This window comes from Etheostoma cragini, chromosome 21, assembly GCF_013103735.1.
Source record: "Etheostoma cragini isolate CJK2018 chromosome 21, CSU_Ecrag_1.0, whole genome shotgun sequence".
NCBI classification, from domain to species: Eukaryota; Metazoa; Chordata; class Actinopteri; order Perciformes; family Percidae; genus Etheostoma; species Etheostoma cragini.
The window spans coordinates 21,074,637-21,098,239 of NC_048427.1; the positions used below are offsets into that span (position 1 = coordinate 21,074,637).

General features: G+C 43.2%; 1 protein-coding gene across 1 annotated transcript in view; it reads left to right on the forward strand.

Moving 5' to 3' along the window:
* Positions 1-23,603, forward strand: part of ca10a (carbonic anhydrase Xa) — a 190,302-nt gene that overhangs the window by 18,761 nt on the left and 147,938 nt on the right. Inside the window, exon 2 of the mRNA XM_034860885.1 lies at positions 3,356-3,430. Within this exon, the coding sequence (XP_034716776.1) occupies positions 3,356-3,430 (75 nt within the window). The remainder of the gene's footprint in view (positions 1-3,355; positions 3,431-23,603) is intronic.

Consider the following 23,603-nt stretch of genomic DNA (forward strand, 5'->3'; position numbering starts at 1 on the left):
CTTTAGTCTGTTGGTGTCTGTCTTCTTTAGTCTGTTGATATCTGTCTTCTTTAGTCTGTTGGTGTCTGTCTTCTTTAGTCTGTTGGTGTCTGTCTTCGTTCTGCACTCACTGCGGCGTCATGTGTTGACTGATTACATATCTAATACATGTAATATATCAAATTACATATCTGTGCTCATCATCACAGCTACATTGTTTGACCTGGTGTGATTGTTACATACATTGTGAATACGTATTTCTATAATTGTATGATTTTTTTGTATAGTTATTATTACACAATACTTTAATTACCTTTTTGAATTGCCCGACTAATAACCCGTAATACAAAAAAGACTAAACCAATCTAAACTAAAACTAAGCATTTTCAAAAACTAAACTAGCAAACCCGCTTTAAAAACTAATTAAAACTAAACAGAATTTGAAAACAAGTCAAAACAAAATTAAAATACACTTATGAAAAATGCAAAACTATAATAACCTTGCTTTGGTACGGCCAGTTTGTTTCATTTTGTAATGGTCGAAAGAATTGTGGCAGAGAATCGTGATGTCTAATTCATATATATAAGTGTAATGTGTATTTGTATGTACACATATGTGTATATATATATATATATATATATATATATATATGATATTCATTAGGTAGCACACTGCCTACCCATCTTAAGTTAATAATAAAAGCCATGTTAGATTATATATACATACATGGTAATGCATTTCACTTAGTGACATAAAGCAAGATTCATAAGCCCTTTAGGATTTCAAGTTTATGTTCAATTACTATTTCATAACAGGAAGACAAATTAAGGAAGATATCTGATTATGAAACATAATTGGTCAATTAATTAATTAAATCAAGTATTAAATAAAATGGCTGAAATAATGGTTTTGAAATAGTTGAAATTATTACTGGCATTATTGATATACCAATATATTTATTCAATTCTTAATATCTTTTTCAAAGATTATTATAATACGCATTGAAATGAATTATGTATTACATATGTATTTCTGGCACACGCCAGCCTCCATAGATTAGATTACATGTTGACAAAGGAGGACAGTGGTATAACGGAGACATCCTGTTCTATCTTTTTATTGGTCCCAGTGTAAATTGCATTAATTTTCTTTCCTCTTTTGCCTTTCATAAATGGGTAATTTATATATTTTCAATTTCATATTCCCCATAATATATTTAGTAATTAGTGCTGCTGCTTTCCCACAGGGATCATGAAAGGCTCAATTTCCCCCCACCAAATTCATCATTGGATCTCAGCAGCAATTTGTCTAAAAGTGATTGTGATAGAATTGTTTTACATTCACTCTAATTAGACTAAAATAACGAGGAGAGTGGCATATTAATCCAAAAAAGGGTGTTTTATTCGTTTTTGCCAGGGACAGCAGCTGTGCTGTAATAGGCTCCATTGTAGTGGAAGAACTGACTCCACAGTTGTCAGGAGCTTGTAAGAGGATCAAGTCCACCGGCCTCCAAAGCTCCTTTATATTAGGACTTACAGTACTAGAATCCCAAGGGCTCTTTTCACACAGTACCTGTGTGTGTGTGTGTGTGTGTGTGTGTGTGTGTGTGGGGGGGGGAAATAGTCGGCCAGATCAAGTAGAGTATAGACGATCTGCTTAGAAATATAGGAAATATTGGATTTGATAGATTGACACAGTGTAATTCTGCTAGACAAAACATCCCATTCATCATTAATTTCACTTGTTTTCATTTTTGATAAAGTGTATATCTGAAGACAATAACCATTTTCTATAGACTCCAGGTGCTACTTTTTAAAAACAATAATGCCAGTGCGTGCTCCATGGTATCAGAATTTTGGATAGTTGTCATGGAAACATTAAACGAACGAGGGCTGGGGAGCCAAGTGACGGTACTCTGATCCAGTGGGTTGGGTGGGCTCTTTTTGAATGCTCATGGCTGTTGTCAATAAGTTTCATTGGTTAAATTATAACACTTTTAATGCTAAAGTAGCAGTGTTGGAGATGAGGTGTTATCCCTAACAATTACTTTTGTCATTGATTAATCAAACGATCATTTTTGTTTCAATTAGTCGATTAATCGAACAATTAAGTTGCATACTGTTGCAAAGAATTTTGAACCGATAATCAGTATTTTACCTAAAGTACTTTACATAAACTCTAACTTAACATTTAAAAGTCATGTAAAAAGGGAGTCAAATAAGTTTCAAACTACAGAAGTTCAAACAAATCAGGCCATTTTTCTGCAACAATGGATCTACACACGCATATCCACACAGTACTGTTTAACTAGTTGGTCTCTAACATGACAGCACTCTTCAACACTGTAGCGTACTGGAAAAACCTGAGTTATGAGAATTTAATATTTTTAAGTAGGCCTGTTTTGTATAATTCTGCTTTCCATTTTTTTTTTGTAAAGGTGACTCTGTATAATGAGGGGATGATGCAGTTTGGTCAGGGCTCAGTACTGGGCGGGGGGCCAGCCTCCCTCTAACGGCTTGGAAAGGCCCACCCACTGCTGCTGCTTGGTTGGCCGGTCCACTTCAAGTTCATTTACCATCAAACATTGGGAGAAACGATTTATCATTTTGACAAACAATTCAACAGTTTTGGGTTCTTTTTCCAAGAGGCCAACTGCTGTTTCCCCTCTTTTTTAACTGGTGCGGCTAAGATTTTCCTCCCAGAAAAAGCCCTTTTCCTGCACCATGCCCAGCAGACCCAACCCTTGTGGTATGCAGCGAGGCTGCTGGGATGGCGATCCGAGAGGGGGGGACGTTGTTCGGCCATCTCAACTCCCATTAAAGACAAGCGAGCAGGGCGACCTCCAGACCCTCGATTAAGCCCCGCTACGCGCGCTCGCTGAATGAACAGGAAAGGAAAAAAAGTTGAGGTGTAAAAAAGCAATATCCCAAAGGCTCGGCGGGCAACTCTCGGTCACAACTCTTTTCTCTGAACCGAGACCTTTACTCAGTCACCTCAATTATACTGTACCACCCGGCTCTAATCTGGGCCTTCCTTCACTCGCACTACATGACAGAATGCATTTCCATACTAATGCCGCGGGAGTCATCACATCACAAGGGAGGTGTGTCTGTGTCTGTGTGTCTGTGTCTGTGTGTGTGTGTGTGTGTGTGTGTGTGTGTGTGTGTGTGTGTGTCCATTGGCCGAGGCCTCCTGCTGAGTAACTTAGCGGGGCGTCTGGAAGTAACCCCGACACGGCAGTGCAGCGTCTTTGCTTCTTCTCTGAATTTCAGATCCAAGTAACTAATGTCCTTGTTCTCTGTGTTTTTTCTTCTCCCCCCCCCCCCCCCCCCCCCCCCCCCCCCCCCCCCCCCCCCCCCCCCCCCCCCCCAACAGCACAACCCAATCCGCCGAAAATTCACGAGGGATGGTGGGCGTACAAGGAGGTGGTGCAGGGCAGCTTTGTTCCAGGTAAGCCTCTGAAACAAGTCTGCGGCACTTTGATGCATGGCACCTTCTCCCAGAATACAGATCCTTCCCTGCGTGCGCTTTAACCACTCTGTGTGCTTGATCCTGAAGTCGGAGCTTGTTACATATTTAAGATAACATCGGGCCACCTTGCCACTGGCAATAGTTTAATTTTCCCATTCCAACAAGGGCTCTCAGCCCTTCCCCACACAGGTGACGCTTTTCCACTAGTTGATTGACGGCAGCTCACCGTACCTTCCACCTTTTCCTATCTTGCTGTGTATCTGCGTGTCAGGCCAATTATTTTTTGCGAGATTGTGTTTTTCTGCCGAGCCGAGGTGCTTTTGATAAAGCCTGCAGGTGGCTGTGTGTATGAGTGTGCCCACGCCCGTCCTTGGCTATATAAGGACCCAATGTGTATGTACGGACGGAACAATTTAGCAGTATTGGGTGAGGAAGGGACTTTCTACTGATGAGATGTAAAGGTCAGAGTTGGCTTTTGTGGATTCCAGTGTTCAAAATTAGATACAGTAAAGCAATACATTCTTATTGGACCTATTTGCACCTCAAGACTCCCATCAGGTACCAACATGCTGCAGCCCCTCAGTCAGTAGGACAAGATACATGCTTCTTTTATGGCCAGGGTCTTTCATGCATTGAAGAGTTTTTGCAGATATTTGGTTTTTGCAGTTATTTGGTTTTAGCTAGCCCCAAAGGATTAAAGAAAAACTAGTCATTCCAATCCTTTCCGAATGTGTTTCAATAGGAATCCACCAAACAGAACCTAGACTTAAATAGGAGCGCTAAAGTTTTTCAGTCCAGTGTCAGACTTTCGCCGGGGATTTTTACCATACTGTTTTTTTTTTTTTTTTTATCATTTATCATTTACTTAAGCATTTTTGTTGATAATATTGTCAGAAATGAAAATGGCAAATGCATACATTTATGGCCTAGTCAACTATTGGCTATGCCCCCCCACCCCCCAAAATAAAAAAAGCCCATTTGGCGTCAGGAAAACCCTGATGGACATAGATCATGAAAGACATGCATACACTGTCTTGGAAATCCCTCCAATCCAACACAGCTTTGAGTTGAATACAGCCCCAGTGCGTGGAGCCAGTAGAGCCATAGCTCTGATATTCATCCACAGCCTTGTTGTTGCCACTGGGTTCCATTCAACTTTCTGAAGTAGGCTAGAAACAGTCAGAGGTGACATGTCGTGGTACAGGCTGAGTTAGGTAATGTGGTATTGTGGTTTGTACCGGCCAATGAAAGGCATCTAACAAAAAGGCTACCCCAGCGTGTCCAGGCATTCATAAAGAGGTTCCTGTTACTCCTCTCCTCTGGCACCAACCGCTCCGTTTATGTCTCCGCTGTCTAGAGCTTGGCAATATATCCATATACTATATCAATATCGAGATATGAGACTAGAAGTTGTCTTAGATTTTGGATATTGCAATATGGCATAAGTGATGTCTTTTTCTGGTTTTTAAGGCAGCATTACAGTAAAGTGATGTCATTTTCTGAATTTAACAGACTGTTCTAGCTAGTCTATATTTTGCCTTAACCCACTCAGTCCTTATATCCACATTACACATGAACATTTATCAAAAATCTCATTAAAATAAAATGTAAAAATGTAAAAAGACCAATAGTCAGCACTACAATATCGTTGCAGTATCAAAATTGAGGTATTTGGTCAAAAATGTGGTGATATTTGATTTTCTCCATATGGCCCAGCCCTGTCTCCACGCCGCACATGCTTCCCTAACAGCTGCGCAACATCTGGAGCAGCGAACCACTGTTCAGCGTCACCAACTCCACCTCGCCAACTCCACCTCGCCATGCTCTGCAGCCCGGCAGGATTTGATTTAAAGGAGAACAGAAGGTTTTTTCACTGTCTATGAAGCCCAATGTACACAGTGAGAAATACTATGTATTTCATACTATATTTACTATGTAAATACTAATGTGCTCTACTTGGACAGAGACAGTTTCCTCGTCTACACTTCTGTCGGATCAGTGACAGTTATAAGGGTTATTAACTAAAGTAGTTCGGCAGCCAAAATGATATAGTAGAAGTTGAAATGTAAATAATACTGAGGGGGAATAGCAATAATACAACTTCAGTGCTGTGGTATTGTGGTGCGGTGGTGGAATGTAAGTCAGTACATCTACTCCAGTACTGTACTTTAGTACAAATGCGGGGGAACATGTACTTTACTTGAGTCTTTTCTTTTAATGCCACTTTCTACTTTATTTTAATTTGTTTTAGCATTTTGGGGCTTTTATTTTGACAGGACAGCTGTACACATGAAAGGGGGAAGAGAGGGGGAATGACATGCAGCATAAGGCCGCTTATTACTCTTCCCTGAAATGTCTCTCGGCGGGGGTCTAACCCTGTATGTTAAGACGGGGCACCCCAAGGTTAGCAAAGCAGACGTGGTCCCGCCTCGGGCCTGTAGCGCTGCTCCAGATCTTTCTGAGCTCTTTCAATTATCTCTAAATGTGGTTTCAGGTCAGACTCGACTCTAAGTTCTGCATCCGTTCTCCCTTTGCTGTGACCTCCTCGCCATCACTTTAACTCACTTTTCTGTCTTCTTCTTTTGAGCATACATGTCTGGCTGAATCCTGTCTTCCAGTACTGAGCCTGTCGCTTGGCTGTAATTAATGGAAGCATGCCGGACACGTGGGATTCATTACATTTATGCACCTATAGGTCTCTGTGTGGTGCATGCTTTTACGAGTCGCCTGAACTTTAATTAACCATTGCAGTGCAACTTTCAACTTGAGTGCCTGCTGTGTTGTAAAAGTCTATTTAAACCAATTATAATGTCAAAGCACCAAAAATAGGGCCAAAAAGCAGATAATAATAAGCTTTGTAATGCTGCAGATATTGAATGTGACGACCCTACCAATGCTTTGTTTTTATTTGATGTTTTCTTATTTGGGATTTGCTCTTAAGTAAGAACAGAATCTACTCCCACTCGACAACACTCCTGCGCACAATTGAGAACTGACATGTTTGCACAAAATAATAATCGCAGATTGCAACATACACCTGGCTGCAGGAGACATTAACTCAGACTCAAGGGACACCTGGCTGCAGGAGACATTAACTCAGACTCAAGAGACACCTGGCTGCAGGAGACATTAACTCCGACTCAAGAGACACCTGGCTGCAGGAGACATTAACTCAGACTCAACGTACACCTGGCTGCGGGAGACATTAACTCAGACTCAAGGGACACCTGGCTGCAAGAGACATAACCTCAGAATCAGGAGTACATAGTTGGTCCGGTTCAAGGTCTGAGCACGGTCTTACCACAAACAACCAAGACCACCTCATCAAGCAGGTCTCGATGCGCTTCTGGTGTGCACCCGAGGTACCCCACCTGCCCAAAGCAACCGCACCAGCGGGGCAAACCAACTCTAGGGCCATTTAACCAAACAAATGAAAGACATTTTGGTGAGCCAACAGAACTTCTGTCCAGGGTACCTCTGTGTGGTCCTACTCCCGCAGCTAGTCTGGTTCTGGGGCATCACTGCAGAGCTTTCAGCAGTGGGGGTTTGCCCATGTTGCATGTTAGGTCCCGCCTGGGACGATTGGAAGAGCTACAGACAGTGCTCAGAGAGAAGGACACAAGGATGCTTTTATGGAGCTAATGGTGTAACAGCAGGGAAGTTCCTCTGGCTTTCAAAACACTCACACACACACACACACACACACACACACACACACACACACACACACACACACACACACACACACAGTGTATGTGTGGAAATAGTCAGTGAGTGATTCTGTTAGTCATTGTTACATATCCAATAATTAGGCTCATTTCAAGCAAATTACATTATTCCTACATAATTCAAAGTAATTAGAAGTTAGAACTGTTTTGATGATACATTAGGAATACATGCTGCTCAGTTGAAGGGCGATGACGAATAAATCCAGTGTTGTCATTAACCTTGACTTACCGTATATCTTTGGTGAGGTGGGGGCGGGGGTGTGCAATCACAGAATTGTACTGTGACTGTACCTTTCATATTGTTATACTTTATGTTTTATTAAAGCGATAGCCCCCATCAGGCTGTAAAATGTTGTGATCACATTGCAGCCAAGGGCTGTTGTTGGGAAGCAAAGCTACAGCAGAGCGTGAACTATTGCCTAAATGTTGCCTGCAGGGGAATGTACTCTAACCTTCTTCACGTCCCATTGACTGCGTCCCATACGTCATGGGCCGCATTGATTTAGCAAGATGTTTTGTAGGCTTCTAAGATCACGTCTAGCTGTTCCTTCGTTTCTGTCCCAGTACAGCTTAGATACGGCACAGTGCTGCGGGTTATATATATTTTCTAGTTGCAAGCCTGCTGAGATGCTGCTACATTGGTTCTTGTTTCCTTTTTGGATTTCTGACAGCATGATTTAAAGGAACACACCGACTTATTGGGACTTTATCTCATTCACTGTTATCCCCAGAGTTGGATAAGGCCACACACACCCTTCTCATCTCCGTGCTCCTGTAAATCTGACGGTCTGACGCCCCCAGCATTAGCTTAGGCTAGCAAAGACCCTGCAGGGAACTGGTTCCAACTAGCTACTGCTCCCAATAAGTGACGACATAACACCAACATGTCAAGGTCACATGACACACAGCCATATATTAAATGGGAACTATATTCTCAGGAAAAAAGCTCTGTAATCTGTTTATAAGTATCTGCTTGTAAACGGAGGGCCTGCTGAATGAGCGATTTATGACAGGTTTGGCGATGCCTACTAGACACACTTGGAACAGTAGCCTGGTGCATTTACTGAACGATTCTGGACACTGGGGCTGTCATGGCAGCCACTCCTCTGCTTCAAATGGGATAAAACCTGTTGGCACTAGTATGCCTACTCCAGTTAGGATTAGTGTCCTGCTTTCAGCTTTTTATGATTATTTTTGGGACATTTTCGGCCTTTATTTTGACATGACAGCTGAAGACGTGAAAGGGGGGAGAGAGGGGGAACAACATGCTGCAAAGGGCCCCAGGTCGGAGTCAAACCCTGGGCCGCTGCATCGAGAAGTAAACCTCTATGTATGGGCGCCGGCTCTACCAGCTGAGCAATCTGGGCGCTTTTGATCTTGAATGTGAGACTATCCGATCTAATCTCCAGACCTTATCATACATCTCCACATCTGATGCTCCCATTTGCCAAGGCCATTGACAGCCGTGTCATAGCATTATGTCACAGCTTCTCATCTCAACATTCTGATTTAATCCCTTGTTTTCCCCTCCTCATGCTCTTGTTTGATAGCCGCTTTTGTCTGGCAGCAATCAAACAAGTGGCGGCCGTTTTTCCAGCATGCGTGTGGGCTGATTAACCGTATTTTGTACTTTTATTTTATTTTTTACAGCCCACTGAGACAAGAACCAAGCACCATCTCTAGAATTTTTGCAAACAGATGTAAAGTCCAAAACGCAGTGTTGTGAAAAATCCCCTTAATTGTTTCATTTTCACTCTATACTCCAGCTAAGCTCCCCTCTGAATCAATGGAGGAGGCTAATTGGCAGGTACTTTGTACATGTCTGGCAGTTAGCGAGCTCTTCTTCAAGTGACAATTGCTGATCGAAAACCAATTAAAGGCACAGATGCCAGCGGCAGGGCCACGCACCATTTGCAACCAGCAGTTTTATGGGAAGAAAATGGATATTCAATAGGACATTGCCAGCTTGTCTTCAGTGTACCTAAGCCAGACCCATTTACTGGAGCTACTGTGGCTACGGCTGGGTACCGTATTCAAAACTTTTTAGGCATCAACCGATTTGCCTCTAAAGCAGAGATCTTCAACAGGGGGTGCAGGACCCCTAGGGGGTCCTCAGAGTCACTGCAGGGGGCCTGCAATTTTTTTCAAAACCAGATTTTGAGAATCTAACCTACTCAAAGCATTTTTATAAATCCCCGCTGATAATAGGCTAACTGGCCTATAGGTAAGGTAGTCACTAAGACATCCACCATTCCAGTTCACTGTGCCACACGTATGGAAAAATGAAGGAAATATAACAAAAATAGTAAGAGTGATAACGGTAATATGTGCAGAATAGACGCTTCTTGTATTTACAGTTGGGGAGAATTTATATACAGATTAATATACAGATTAATATACATAGGAATATGAAAAAGGCTTATTGTTCAGGTCATTATTTACATGTGGGGAGAAATTAATACAGATTGCATACTGCACAGGTTACAGTATTCTATGCATTAAAGAGCTACTGTGTGTATAAAGGCTTTAGACCTCCCTACATGGTATTGTAGGCCCAGTTTAATATGCAACTTAATTTTAATATATGTAGTAGGGGGTCTCTTACTTGTCTCTGTCAGTTAAGGGATGATTGGCTTAAAATAAGTTGAAGTAGATTAGTATATGAAAAAAGTGAAAAATTCCTCGTCATTCAAAACCCAATTTCAATAACTAAGGAGTAAATCTCATCAGTCGTTGAGCCAATCAGCATGCTTCTACCAATACGTGTGTGTGATTGGCTGTCTAATTTTACACGTTGTAGAGTGCCATGTGTAACGTTGTAATTTATCTTTTGTTAAAATTGATTTAAAAAAAAAAAGGTATAGTAGGTAAAGTTTCGCATATGAGCAGGTATGAAAGTCACGGAATTGGAATCTAAAATGATCTAAAAAAGTTCAACGGTTCTCAGCGCTAGCTGTGGTGTGGGGGCAGGTCTGATGAGAAGAGGCCTCCCAGTGGTTGGATCGGTGGCCGGAGGTGGTTCCTGACAGCCAGAACTGCACAGCAGATGCTGTTTGGTGGGCCTCGAGGATCTAACTAAACAGATTTGGCCCCAGTGGAGATGACCGTGGCGGGAGACATTTCTCTTACCTATCCCGGTGAAATATTACCTCCTGCACTGATATGCTGCTGCAATATGTTTCCACTTTGGTAGACATAAGTCTTTTTCCATTTTAGGTGTGAGGTGTCCACAAATGGAACGGATAACACTTTGGATCGGTTTGGCTTGGTGCTTGGTGCATCTTAAAAATGTGAAAATCTTCATTATGTGGGTAGACATTTGTTATATCAACATGTACACAGCCTCTCTGAATTCCAGACGGAAATGTACCTCTTTTTTTGAAACCCACGAATACATATGCAGTGTTGTTGTGTGCTCCAAACAAAAATGCAAACCTGCAATGATGGGAGTCTGTAGCATCAAAGGGTGTGGCGGGTCCAGACCAAGGTGCGCCTGGGCAGGCCGCCCTTAATAGTTCATAGTTCACAGTACCAAAAACATTGAACGACAATGCAATAAAGCTAAGAAGAACTAGGCTTAGCAAGTGTGCCTTGACATAGAGAAAGTAAAAAATCTATCGTCACTTATTTGATACACCACCTTGCGAGCGTGTCAAGTGAATGTCAAATTGTGCATAGGACAAGACGTTTGTACTCAGCCACTGGTGGCTTTGCCCACATTGTGAAAGAAATCCCTTTTTCTGGGATGAGGAGTGTTATTTTGTGTCTCTGGTGCTTCTACAACACAACAACAGCGCAGGAAAAACAGTGTCAAAAATACGCACACAAATAGATTTACACATATATTTACATTGAAAATACTAAGTTCATTTACAAATGACGACATAAGAGTTACAAATTAGACGCACTTACAAATCACTGCATTCATTTGTGTTTCACAAGTCACAAATCACAGATTTACAAATACTAATTACCTGTTCATTTGTGCATTATTTTAGAAGCTGCAAATACATATGTGACTGTTTTAGCACCCTAGTACATACACACAGGCACACATGCATGCAAGCGTGCACACACACACACACCTCACTTGTGATATCATGACATGCATGCTTGCATGCAAATTCACGCGCACATGCACTTGCATGGACGCAAACTCACACACACACACACACCTCCTTTGTGATGTAATGACATGCTTGCACACACATAGATGCAAACATGCATGCATACATGCGCGCATGCACTTGCATGCACGCATGCATACACACATGCACATACATACACACACACACACACACACGCTTGCATACATGTGCGCACGCACACACAGCGGGAAATTATTGCAATGATGTAAGCAGAGAGGAGAACACTGTTGAGGCTGTGTTCACATTTTTGGAAACCTTCTGTTCGTATTTGTGATGTGATATTTGGAAAATCCTACACAACCACACTCCAGCTGGCTGAGATACACACACACACAAACACATATTTACACCTGCATAAAGATACACACTGCGACAGCTGTGGGCATTAAGTGGCAGTGTGACTGATGGAGTTCAGACATGATGGCCCTGTATTTACCCTCCACTGACTGACAGCAGAGAGAGAGGAGAGAAGGAAAGAAAATGGGTAAAAAGAGGGAGAGGAAACAGGACAGCAGACGAAGTAGGGGAAGGAGATAAACAGATGAATGGAAAACATGAGAGGAAGAGGGAAGGAGAGGATGGATACAAATTGAGAAGAACTGATAGAGGGATGTGAGGGGAAAAAATAGAAAACAAGTCAAATAATGGAAGTGAAGGGAAGAAAAAAGGTAAAGACATAAGAGCAGATGGTTTCATAGGGCGGCACAATTTGAACAAGACAGCAGAAGAAACTTCAGAGAAGGAAAAAAGAGACGAGGGGAGGGAAGATGAAAGGAGGGATACAAGTGGATGGGGGGGATGGTACTTGGGCAGGGAGGGGTTGAGGAAAGAAGTCAGGTCCGAGCAGCACAAGCGAGGAGATGAAAGCAGAGGCAGCCAAGGGGAGGTTGGGAGAAAGTGATAAATGGAGTTGAAGTTTGTGCGGACAGGTTGGGGAGGGGGGGGGGGGGGGGGGTCTGGAAGAGCCACGCAAAGAAAAAAAAAGTTCTGAATTGAAAACTATTCTTCCCAATTGACAGTAACCCTGTGATGATGGACGCAGACACTTTTCCTCGCCTCTTCCAATCCTTCAGTTGCACACAGGTCAGTGTCAATCTGTCAATCAGCCAGTCCCTGAACGCACCACCAGCCTCCCAACACACAGACAAGAGGAGACGCTGCATTCACAATAGGGCTGCACAATACATCTTCTTTTTTTTTTTTTTAATAGACATCACAATATTAACTGGCGCAATACATGAAAGGATGCAACACAATGTGAGATACACAGAAAACTGCACTTCAAAATGTAACTGTATTTTTTTTAATGGCAACTTTTATTTTCAATTCAATGTTCATTGACTCTTGAGTCCTTTAGACCGCCAAGATGGGGGCGAGCAGAAAAACCACCATCTACAGTGAGTTGCTCAAAACCTTTTTTAGTAAACTCTGTGAACACAAGCAATGTTTTGAATGCTGAGTCCATGTGTAGAGACCCTGTTGATGCTGAGTCCATGTGTAGAGACCCTGTTGATGCTGAGTCCATGTGTAGAGACCCTGGTGATACTGAGTCCATGTGTAGATACCCTGGTGATGCTGAGGTCATGTGTAGAGACTCTGGTGATGCTAAGGTCATGTGTAGAGGCCCTAGTGATGCTCAGTCCATGTGTAGAGACCCTGGTGATGCTCAGTCCATGTGTAGAGACCCTGGTGACGCTCAGTCCATGTGTAGAGACCCTGAGGATTTTGAGTCCATGTGTAGAGACACTGATGATGCTGCTGATTCCATGTGTAGAGACCCTGGTGATGCTGATTCCATGTGTAGAGACCCTGGTGATGCTCAGTCCATGTGTAGAGACCCTGATGATTTTGAGTCCATGTGTAGAGACACTGTTGATGGTGAGATCATGTGTAGAGACCCTGGTGATGCCCAGTCCATGTGTAGAGACCCTGGTGATGCTGAGTCCATGTGTAGAGACCCTGGTGATTTTGAGTCCATTTGTAGAGACCCTGGTGATGCTGAGACCATGTGTAGAGACCCTGGTGATGCTGAGTTTGTGTAGAGACCCTGGTGGTACTTGGACCAAAGTCTCATGTTGTGTTGAGCCTTCTTAGTGATTTAAAAATAGTGATTTTGATGCTTTCATGGTAGCGCCCCTAGCTCTGCCACCTAAAAGGCTGTTTGACTGAAACACGATAATACGGTAAATCTTAAAAGTGGCGCTTCTGTCCTAATTATGCTTTTAAACCAAAGTTTGACTCGTGTACATAATGACGCTAGATTGGCGAGAGTTACGCTTTATGTATGGTTGCAATTTATCTAGGTTTTTATTTTGATGCACACTGTACACACTTGCCCCTGACACACTCACCGTGACACACACAAGACCCTCTGAGTCACCAATGAGTAACCACAGAGAGCTAAGTCGTAAGTCCGACGGCGTACACGAATACAATCTCATCTGTTCCAAACGTCCCTGTGTGGTCACAGCGCCCGTTGTCATTCATCACACAAGTGTGCGTTTGATCCGCCTGACAAATGAGTCAGCGCTGTGTGTTTTACTCCACCGATATGAAGTGACGACCTGTTTTATATCCCACCACGGACATCTTTGTCAAACAGCATTTCCTTTCTTATTGATAGTGACACTGTGTACTGAGGGGATTACATATTGTGATATAAGTCAAATAATCTGTTGCGGTCTGAGCCCGGTGCAGGACAAAGCGGATTAGAGGGAAACACCAGATTACATCTGGGTCTCGTCGTCTGCCCGTCCCGTTTGTTTAAGGTAATATGCTCTCCGTCTGCGGCTGTGTTGTGTGTTTAGCTTCTCCGAGTGGCATTTAGGAGAATGAGCGCAGCTGTGTACCTACAGTACAGTAAATCGCTGACGGTTGTACTCCAGTCTTCTGTTGATTTACATCGCCTCTGTAAATCGTGTTGAATTCCTTACATACACACCCAGAGGGGAACAAACTGCACGCAGCACTGAGGACAGATTGCTTACAAATGCCACAAGGCGCTTTATGATTCACCTCCGCTCCTTAATATTTTGTTGGTTAGTAATGTGAAGCAAAAACAAAACTTCTTTTGGTCTTCGAGGATCTGCAGAGGAATGTCAGCGAATGCCAACGCCGAGCATTACATCACGGCGCTTGTTTTTGTGATGCCTGCCGAGCTCGGAGAGATGTAAAGATTAAGCGGCGTCCTCGGGCTCTCTGCGCGCTCCGTTTTGCTTATGGAGGCAGAATAACAGCTTGCATAGTAAAGTGGAAGGCGGGTGGCGGAGGGAGGGGCCGTCTGAAGACATTATGCAGAGTGCACCGGCAGACACTGATGGCTCTAAATGCAGACAGATCAATGGTGGGCAGACACGCCACAAACCCCTATAGCTGCAGCGTTGTCTCAGTACATAGTTTAAGATTCGGAGCTGTATTATCGTTCAAGCATGTTAAAAACATGAAGTAACAAAAGTAAATAACTCTATCTCCCAATATGCTTACCATATTCTACTGCCGTAACACTGAGGGCCTTCTGACCAGCTGCATCTCAGTGTGGTACTGCAGTTGCACGTCAGCTGACCAGAAAACCCCTCAGCGGGAGGTTCAGATGGCCCGGCACATCACCGGCGCCCCAGCCATCAGAGACATCCACCACAAACACTGCCTGCGCAGAGGCCTCAGCATCAGCATCAGCATCCGCACATTATGGTACAAATGTTTTAATTTATTTCTCAGCTCCCACGACGTGAGCCCCTTCTCTCTGTAACTTAGAGCTGGAACAACCAATAAGCCCTGATAATCTGTAACATAAAGAGCCTTTCAGCTGATTCTCTGAACACGCCACAGCATCTGAACATCTGCACTGGTGGGAGCTCCATGGTGATCTGTTGAACTTGCGGGCTGAGTCCATTGACATCCACATCAAAAAATCTCTTCAACTTTTCCTTGCCCCTTTCCTCGGGCCAACTAGGCCTGTCCCGATGGTCAATAAGTCAATAAATCCCATGATTGTCTGTCTGCGATAGTTTCTATTAGCATGCTTGTTTGTTTTCCTTCTCTCTCTCTCTACTAAAGACACTGGATGACCACTCTCGGTTCCTTAGCGTGATGAGGAGTTAGCCGTCTAGTCAGTCACATAAGTCTTTGTGTGGGGGGGGTGCAGGACTCCTAGCGGAGAGAGAGAGAAATGCAAGGTGCCGTCAAAAAAAAGAAAGTATATGAGCAATATCCCTGAGCGATGTTACATGGCGTCCTGTTCCCTCCCTTCTAATTCCAAAGCACACAGCTGACAACCTGCCGGTGGAGGAGGTGGGGGTGCTCGAGGCTGTAGAGGCGGGTTAGGACACAAATGCCATGGGCTTCTGTAGACCTGTCGCTCTCAGGAAAGTGGCTGCAAGAGTCCAATGCACAGAACATTAACTGGTACAAGCCTACAGCTGTCGGCTGTCAAGGCTCCCGGGCGGTGAACGGAGACTCCGGTACGGTTAATGATCCGTTATCTCATTTCATTGTTCCTTCTTTTGGATGGCTGGCTGCCAAAAATCGCCACTCACCACTTAATGAATTAGCTTAGAATTTCTTCCAGTTCCAGTGGTAAATAGTCTCCAGAAATAATAGTTTATTGATCTTTGAAAAGGTGTACCTGCATGATAATGCCATTATCATTATATTAGATGAAAATGGTCTCAGAACAACGATGTTATCGTTGATCGCAATCATTTCTGGGACAATTTATCGTCCAGCAAAACATGTTATCGTGACAGGCCTAGGGCCAACTCATGCATACGTCGAGCTCAGAAATGTTCATCTTGGTTCTTTTCCTGTCGACTTTACGTCGGTGCGTTTCAGCTTTTCCTTCCTGAGCAGAATGATCGGATTACGCGCAGCGCTGGGCAACAAATTTAGTACTGTTTAGGCACCGACCGAACTGCCTCTAAAAGACCTCGTCACTCAATCCAAAATTTCAATCCCTAAGGAGCAAATCTCATCTCAATCAGAGAGCCAATCAGCACGCAGCCTGCTTCTACCAAGATCTAATGTCTATGATTGCGTTTTCACGTCGTAGAGACACAGGAAAAATTCAACGCTACACAGAGACGGCTCACGTAGTCGGAGTTGGAAGATAAAAGGATTTGTACTGGGATGTGTCATTTTTATAATTTTTTTTATAGCACTGGTATCGAAATAAATATTGATACTACTATTGATTATAAACTGGAATGAAAGTATTGGTAAAGAAACTTTGTGAAACACACCCAGCCCTGATTATGCATAAAACATGGTGATGAAACTCTTGGTCTAATGGATGACATATCTTTCCTTTTTCAAAAATCTGATCCGAGACACAGTATTTCCAAATCCCTTTGTGAAAACACCAAATCCTGCAAAGTATTGTAATCAACCCACTTTGGGTAAACACATAGGATGATTTGTTTAGCAGAATTACATAGTGTTGATCTATCCTATCCAATATTTCCTATATTTCTAAGCAGATCTTCTATGCTCCCTTCGACCTGACTGACTACTGGTCCCCAATGTGGGTCCACAATTTGGTATGTAATGATTAGTAGAATTACTTGTTGTTCTATCATATCCAATATTCTATTGTAAGCAGTGTGTGTGTGTGTCAGTGGCAGCCCTTTAACTTAATCTGCTCTTTGGAATAACCTTTTTCCCCGCTGTGATTGAGAAATTAAATCAACTGCACTCAACACTCGACGCGGAAATCAATCAAGCCAGGAAATCAGTTTCTAGTTAGAAACTTTTACTGGGACTCATCCACACTCCTTAATCCACCAGATCTCACCCTACGCACCCTACAACGAATATGGCATGAAGTTGATTTAAGTGTTTTCTCTCAAAGGTCATTAAAAAAAATAATAAAAAAAGTAGAAGCCACACTGCGATTTGTAACCAAAAACTTGTTGACTCGCCAGTTTTGCATTTACACATTTAGAAGATGTTGGCTTGAATTAATGGTACTTCTCATGCATGGCCTGACAGATTACTCCTCTTAGCTTCACCGCAGCCTTCCCTGCAAAGTTTTTGCACCATCTTTCATACACGTTCCCTGGCATAAACTTCTAAACTCGGCAAGCCGTCTGAATAACAATGAGCGAGTGAATCAATGGCAATGCGAGGCAGCTGGAATTATGATATTATCTACAAGCGGGCAATTGTACCGTTCCGAATCAATCAATGATAAAGCGGCTTCCGCGGGAAATGAGTCAATTACTGCACCTGTCAAACTCACTGTGGTCTCACAGAAGAACTTTTTTGAAGTATTGAATGCTGTGATGGATTATGAAGGCTTGTAATCCGGCTGAGGTTTAGATTTTCAGTGAGGGATAATGACATGAAATAATACTGATAGAGGTGTTTCAAGTGTTAAAGGGGCGCTATGCAGTTTTGGCTTTGCTGTTTTCTCGTAATTTGATGGCAGGTTTCTCTATAGAGCCCCCCTACAGGTTTCTCTATAGAACCCCCCTACAGGTTTCTCTACAGATCCTTGCCATACAGGTTTCTCTACAGAGCCCCCCTACAGGTTTCTCTGTAGAGCTCAACCTACAAGTTTCTCTATAGATCCCCCCCCTCCCTACAGGTTTCGCTATAGATCCCCCCCCCCTACAGATTTCTTTATAGAGCCCCCCTAAAGGTTTCTCTATAGATCCCCCCCCCTTACAGGTTTCTCTATAGCGCTCCCCTTACAGCTCCTGGGTTTCCTTGTGTCAGACCCCTCCCTCGGTCAGTCTGCCGTTTCCTCTTTCTCTTTCTCGTGTGTTCCTCCAACGATGCTCTCCTAGTTTTCTGCTTCTTGTTTGCTGAGGCCGCCGGCTCGCCGGCCCAAAGTTGCCAGGATGGTTTTTCTGCTCACATGTGCTAGGGGGGAGCAAGAGAACTCGAAAAAAGTCAAATAACCATTCCCCCGACTCAGAAGCTGTTCAGTTAAGGTTAATTAAGCTAACGGAATGCATAGTTCCCCTTTTAAAGGGCCCAAATACTTCACTGACCTATAGCGGTATCGATTAGTCCTGTCCTGAATACCATTTAGTAAGCTTTGAAGCTTCTGTACTTCTCAACAGCAAATATCCAAAGCAGCAGGGTGTCAAAATCTTCACCCACAGTATAACATACAGACCTCTACACACATCACACTGTTACAGTATAACATACAGACCTCTACACACATCACACTGTTACAGTATAACATACAGACCTCTACACACATCACACTGTTACAGTATAACATACAGACCTATACACACATCACACAGTTACAGTATAACATACAGACCTCTACACACATCACACTGTTACAGTATAACATACAGACCTCTAAACACACACCACTGTTACAGTATAACATACAGACCTCTTCACACATCAGACTGTTACAGTATAACATACAGACCTCTACACACATCAGACTGTTACAGTATAACATACAGACCTCTAAACACACACCACTGTTACAGTATAACATACAGACCTCTACACACATCAGACTGTTACAGTATAACATACAGACCTCTAAACACACACCACTGTTACAGTATAACATACAGACCTCTACACACATCACACTGTTACAGTATAACATACAGACCTCTACACACATCACACTGTCGCAGTATAACATACGGACTTGTTTACTAAATACTTGTTTGAAAAGCCATAATGTATTTCTCTCATGGGGGGGGGGGCGGGAATTCTCCGGGCAGGCAAAGCCGAAAGGGGAGGTAACCTTGCCCTAAGAAGCAAGATTCCAGATTGGCCCATGTGAGCTTTCATTTTCTCAAAGGCAGAGCAGGATACCCAGGGCTCAGTTTGCACCTATCACCATTTCTAGCCCCTGGGGGGCCATCCAAATTACTACAAAAGACTATTTTTAGTTACTGTTCCATCATCTTTTACAGTGACTGGTATTGCCACTATTCATCACCCCCCCCCCCAACCGGCCCCATCAGACACCGCCTACCGAGAGCCTGGGACTGTCCCAGGTTTCTTCCTAAAAGGAGTTTTTCTTCACCACTGTCACACTGTTGCTTGCTCACGAGGAGACTACTGGAACTGTGCGGTGCTTGTAAATTATGTGGTCTAGTGTGGTCTGGACCTACTCTATCTGTAAAGTGTCTTGAGATAACTCTTGTTATGAATTGGTTCTATAAATACAATTGAATTGAATAGGCAGGCTGGGGGAGCTCAAAATATTGTTAAAAAACTCACAAAGAGAACTTTTCAGTCCTTGGAACCTTTAAAAAATATTTCCTAGTTGCTTAGGCCTGGTGGGGAGCAACTTAGGCCGGTGGGTCAGCAGCCTTGGAATAACCTGGGGGAAGCCCTACATGGTGTTCTGATGCTCAGCGACCCTCTGCCCTCGGCTGGCAGACGGATGGCTTCTTGGAGCTTTAACCGGTTCACACGGCCACAGGAGGCAGCTGCAGGGCGCTGCTCCTCAGCTGAAGGTTAACCATGCTAATATCAGTTTCATTATCACCCTTGCTTCATTTGACTTCATTTATTCCCCCTGTGAGCGTTAAGGGGTTGTGTGTCGGCCTGTCAGGCCACAGGCCTGGGGGTAATTCCCACTCTGGTTGGCTTGATGGAAATCCAGACAGCATTTTTTATGAGCTGCGGAGAGGCGTGCTGATGCTGGGGAGCAGACAAATGGATGGATTTGGGCAGCGGCCAGCATCTGCAGACAAATGGCAGTCAGTGAGGAGCCAATGGGATTTGTCTGTGTAAATCAGTTAGGGGTGGCAAAATAAATCTCAAAATTGTCTGTCGTGATTTTGAGACCTTGTCGTGACGAAGTGGAAGCGGGAAAAAAAACAATTTATATTCTACTTTACAAACGAACGTCAGACTGACTGACGGTTTGCATTCTTTCTAAAAAAATTAGATCAGATCTCTAGAAATGTTTTATTCTACTGTTGAAAATCCCGCAAAATCCCAATATTCAATACTTGTATTTATCGAGACCTATAAAATGGGAATGAAGCATATGGTCCCAGTCCTAATATTCAGGGTACAGAGGGGTCAATGAATATGCCTTACATACAAACTAAAGCAGGTTGAGAGGAGAGAGCTCACGGTCAGCCTCTCTTTCTGCCCTCCGTCCATCTCAAACCAAAATCTATCTGCACAAATGGACTGTGAACCCATGACACATCTTTAAAGATGCTGTTCTCAACGTTCGGAACATTAAAGCTGTAGTGCGTAGTCTCTGTTGCCCCCATGATGAACTCTAAGTAATCCCAACACAACGGTCTAGTCAACCACATGATACAAGCCTTCCGTGACGCGCTAAGGGACAAGGAAGTTAAGATGTACTTTACTTGCTTAATGTTAAAAAGCAATAGTAAAGATAAGAAAGAGAGGTTCCCTTTTCAGAAAAAAAAGCGGTAAATCTGTTTGGGCGTTTTGAGCGACCACAGCATCAATAACAAAGTTACCAAAACCAAAAAATTCATTCTGAGGACAAGCTCATAATCGCCGTTGCTGGCTTACCTATCATTTATGATATAACGTTGTTTGTACATAGGAACCAGTTAACATTACCTGCCGGTCACATGGTCTCCAATGGTCCCTCACAGTGAATCCTGCACGGGTCACTAGGTTAGTCTCGCGGCTGCTCGCTCTGCCTGCACGCCGCTACGGTTCAGCGGCTAACGAGCGAGCTAACTGCTAACAGACCCCGCTGCGACCAATTAACAATACGACTTCTGTCTTTATATATGTAATTTATAAAGGTTTCTGGTGTCTGTGTATTGGCCGTGCCATGGCTGCGTGTGCTTCTCCCGCCATACCACGCTAGAATGTCCATCCGGGGGGGACTTTGGGCTTATTCACTGTGTAAACCTTTAACCTGCCAAAAAAGGATTTATAACACAACAAATGAAAGTGAAAAAGTAAAAAAAAACATAATATGAGCACTTTAAGGCAATTTTTTGAAAAATGAGGGAAAATCGGCCTGTCCCTACTTTGTGGAAGTCCTGCAATGAGACACTCACAGGACAGTTTGACATTTTTGGCAGCAACTACTGGTTTTATAGCTATTGACAGACAGGAAAACACACAGCAGCATATGGACAAGGTAAATGAAAGGAATCCAAGTAACTGCACTTGGGAGAAATGTATAGCAGAAAGAAAAACAAGCGTGTGATGAGCTGGAAGGAAGTGGGACAACAGGGAAACCAAGGTAAACAACGAAGGTGTCCAAACAGGGCTTTGTGGGAAAAAAGCAGTGGAGGAGCTAATATTATGCGTCTTCCGTTCAAGCCGAGATGTACTGCACGGGAACCCTGGCAGATGTCAAGGATGGGAAATACACGCCAAATACACAATTACCTCGTGTTTGCTCTCCTTTGCCATATGCTCTCATTAGCTACGCGCTAGCACATGTGAAATTGGGCATGCATTGGACGGGCTCATACTTTCACTCATGCACGCACATAGAAGGTTAACAACGCATATGCACATGGAGCACAGAATCCACTTAAGCCCAGAGTACTAATTTGATGAAGATTTTCGTAGTGAGCAGCAGAAAGGATGTGAAGATTAATTTTCCTCCCACCAGATATCACTCCCTCCCACCCTGTAGGTCTGCACTCAGACACAAGCCCGCCTTGTGACAGGCTTGTGAACAAGGTTACACATGGCGACGCAATCCGTGTTACCTCCCCTCGGAAAGACGCGAGCGCCGCTCAACGTTCTGTCGACGTTTTGAATCCTGGTCTCAACACACAGAATTGACTCGTCAGCCAACATATGTTGGGAAACACTCGCAGCAACAGGGCATTATGGGAATCATATGGATTTATGACAGGAAACTATGGACTACACCCGGACGTCTTTACTACACTGCACCCTTAATCTTTTAATCATATCCTAAAAGGAAACAAGTCTTCAATGTTGTCTCTACTGATATTAACTATGGGCAGAGATGAGAAGAAACAAAGTACAAATACTTCCTTATTGTATTCAAGTAGATTTTTCAGATATTTTTACTTTACTTTACTATTTATTTTTTTGGCAACGTTTTCCTTTTTCCTTCTAACACAAATATCGGTACCTTCCACTCATTACTTTAGTTGTGTACTGAAGCTTGTCTATCAGGTGTGATTGTGAGTCCATGTCGGAGAATAGCTCGGAGACGCGCCTCACACCGCGAGCGGGCGCGCACGCCACACGGAGAGAAAAGAGGGAGAAAAGAAAGAGACTAGCTGTCCGGAGGATCATCAGTCTTTGACAACTGGAAGTCATATAACTGATGTTGTCAGTTCATTTGAGCCTGTTGTTGTATTGGTCTGTAGTACTGGCAAATTTAAAAGTTAGCTTGTTTGTGTTCTTCACCTGTTACCTAGGTTACACCTGTTACCTCGGTTACACCTGGCTGTTGATTCAATACAATGGTGATTGTTGAACGTCCTAGCTAATTAAGGTAATGCACTGTAATTATTAGTGGGTTTATTGTTATTATGTACTAGCATATATGATTCCTATGCATTATGTATGGTAACCTTTACAATGTTATCTATTGATTTTATTACCACATAACCAGCAATAGCAGAGCTACCCCCCCCCCCCCCCCCCCCCCCCCCCCCCCCCCCCCATACTGATGCATGATTGTAATAAAGCATCAACAGAGAGAAGTAGTCTCTGTACGTGTTTTAACACACACACCTGGGCCCAAATCCCACTTGAATTCATATCTTGCTACTCGGTCAGACTCTCATGAACCTGGAGTCCCAGTCTCTGTCTCCATGTCCACTGTAGTGTCTCAGCGTCTCTCTAGTAACCTCTGTCTGATCCAGGTAGCTTTGTCATTCATTAGGCTACTTTTACTTTTATATTTTAAGTACATTTCTATGCCTGTACTTTATTACTTTATTTACTTGTGTAAAGAAGTTAAATCAGTTCTTCTACTTTTACCAGAGTATTTTTTAACACAATTATCTGTACTTCTACTTTAGTACGGAAGTGAGTACTTTTGCCATCTCTAACTATTGGACTAAATAGACGCATTAGAGAGTAAGTAATATTATGAATTCAGTAAAAGGGAACTTGTTTATGTGCTATAATAACTTATAAGGCCTACGGAATGAGTGAAGTACCTTGTTTTAGACATTTTAAATACCTAAGAACATCTAAATCTGTTTATGTGTAAGATATATTTAAAGGTTCAATGACATGGTGGTCTTTGGATGCTTTTACATAGACCTTAGTGGTCCCTGATACTGTATCTGAAGTCTCTTTATATAGACCTTAGTGGTCCCTAATACTGTATCTGAA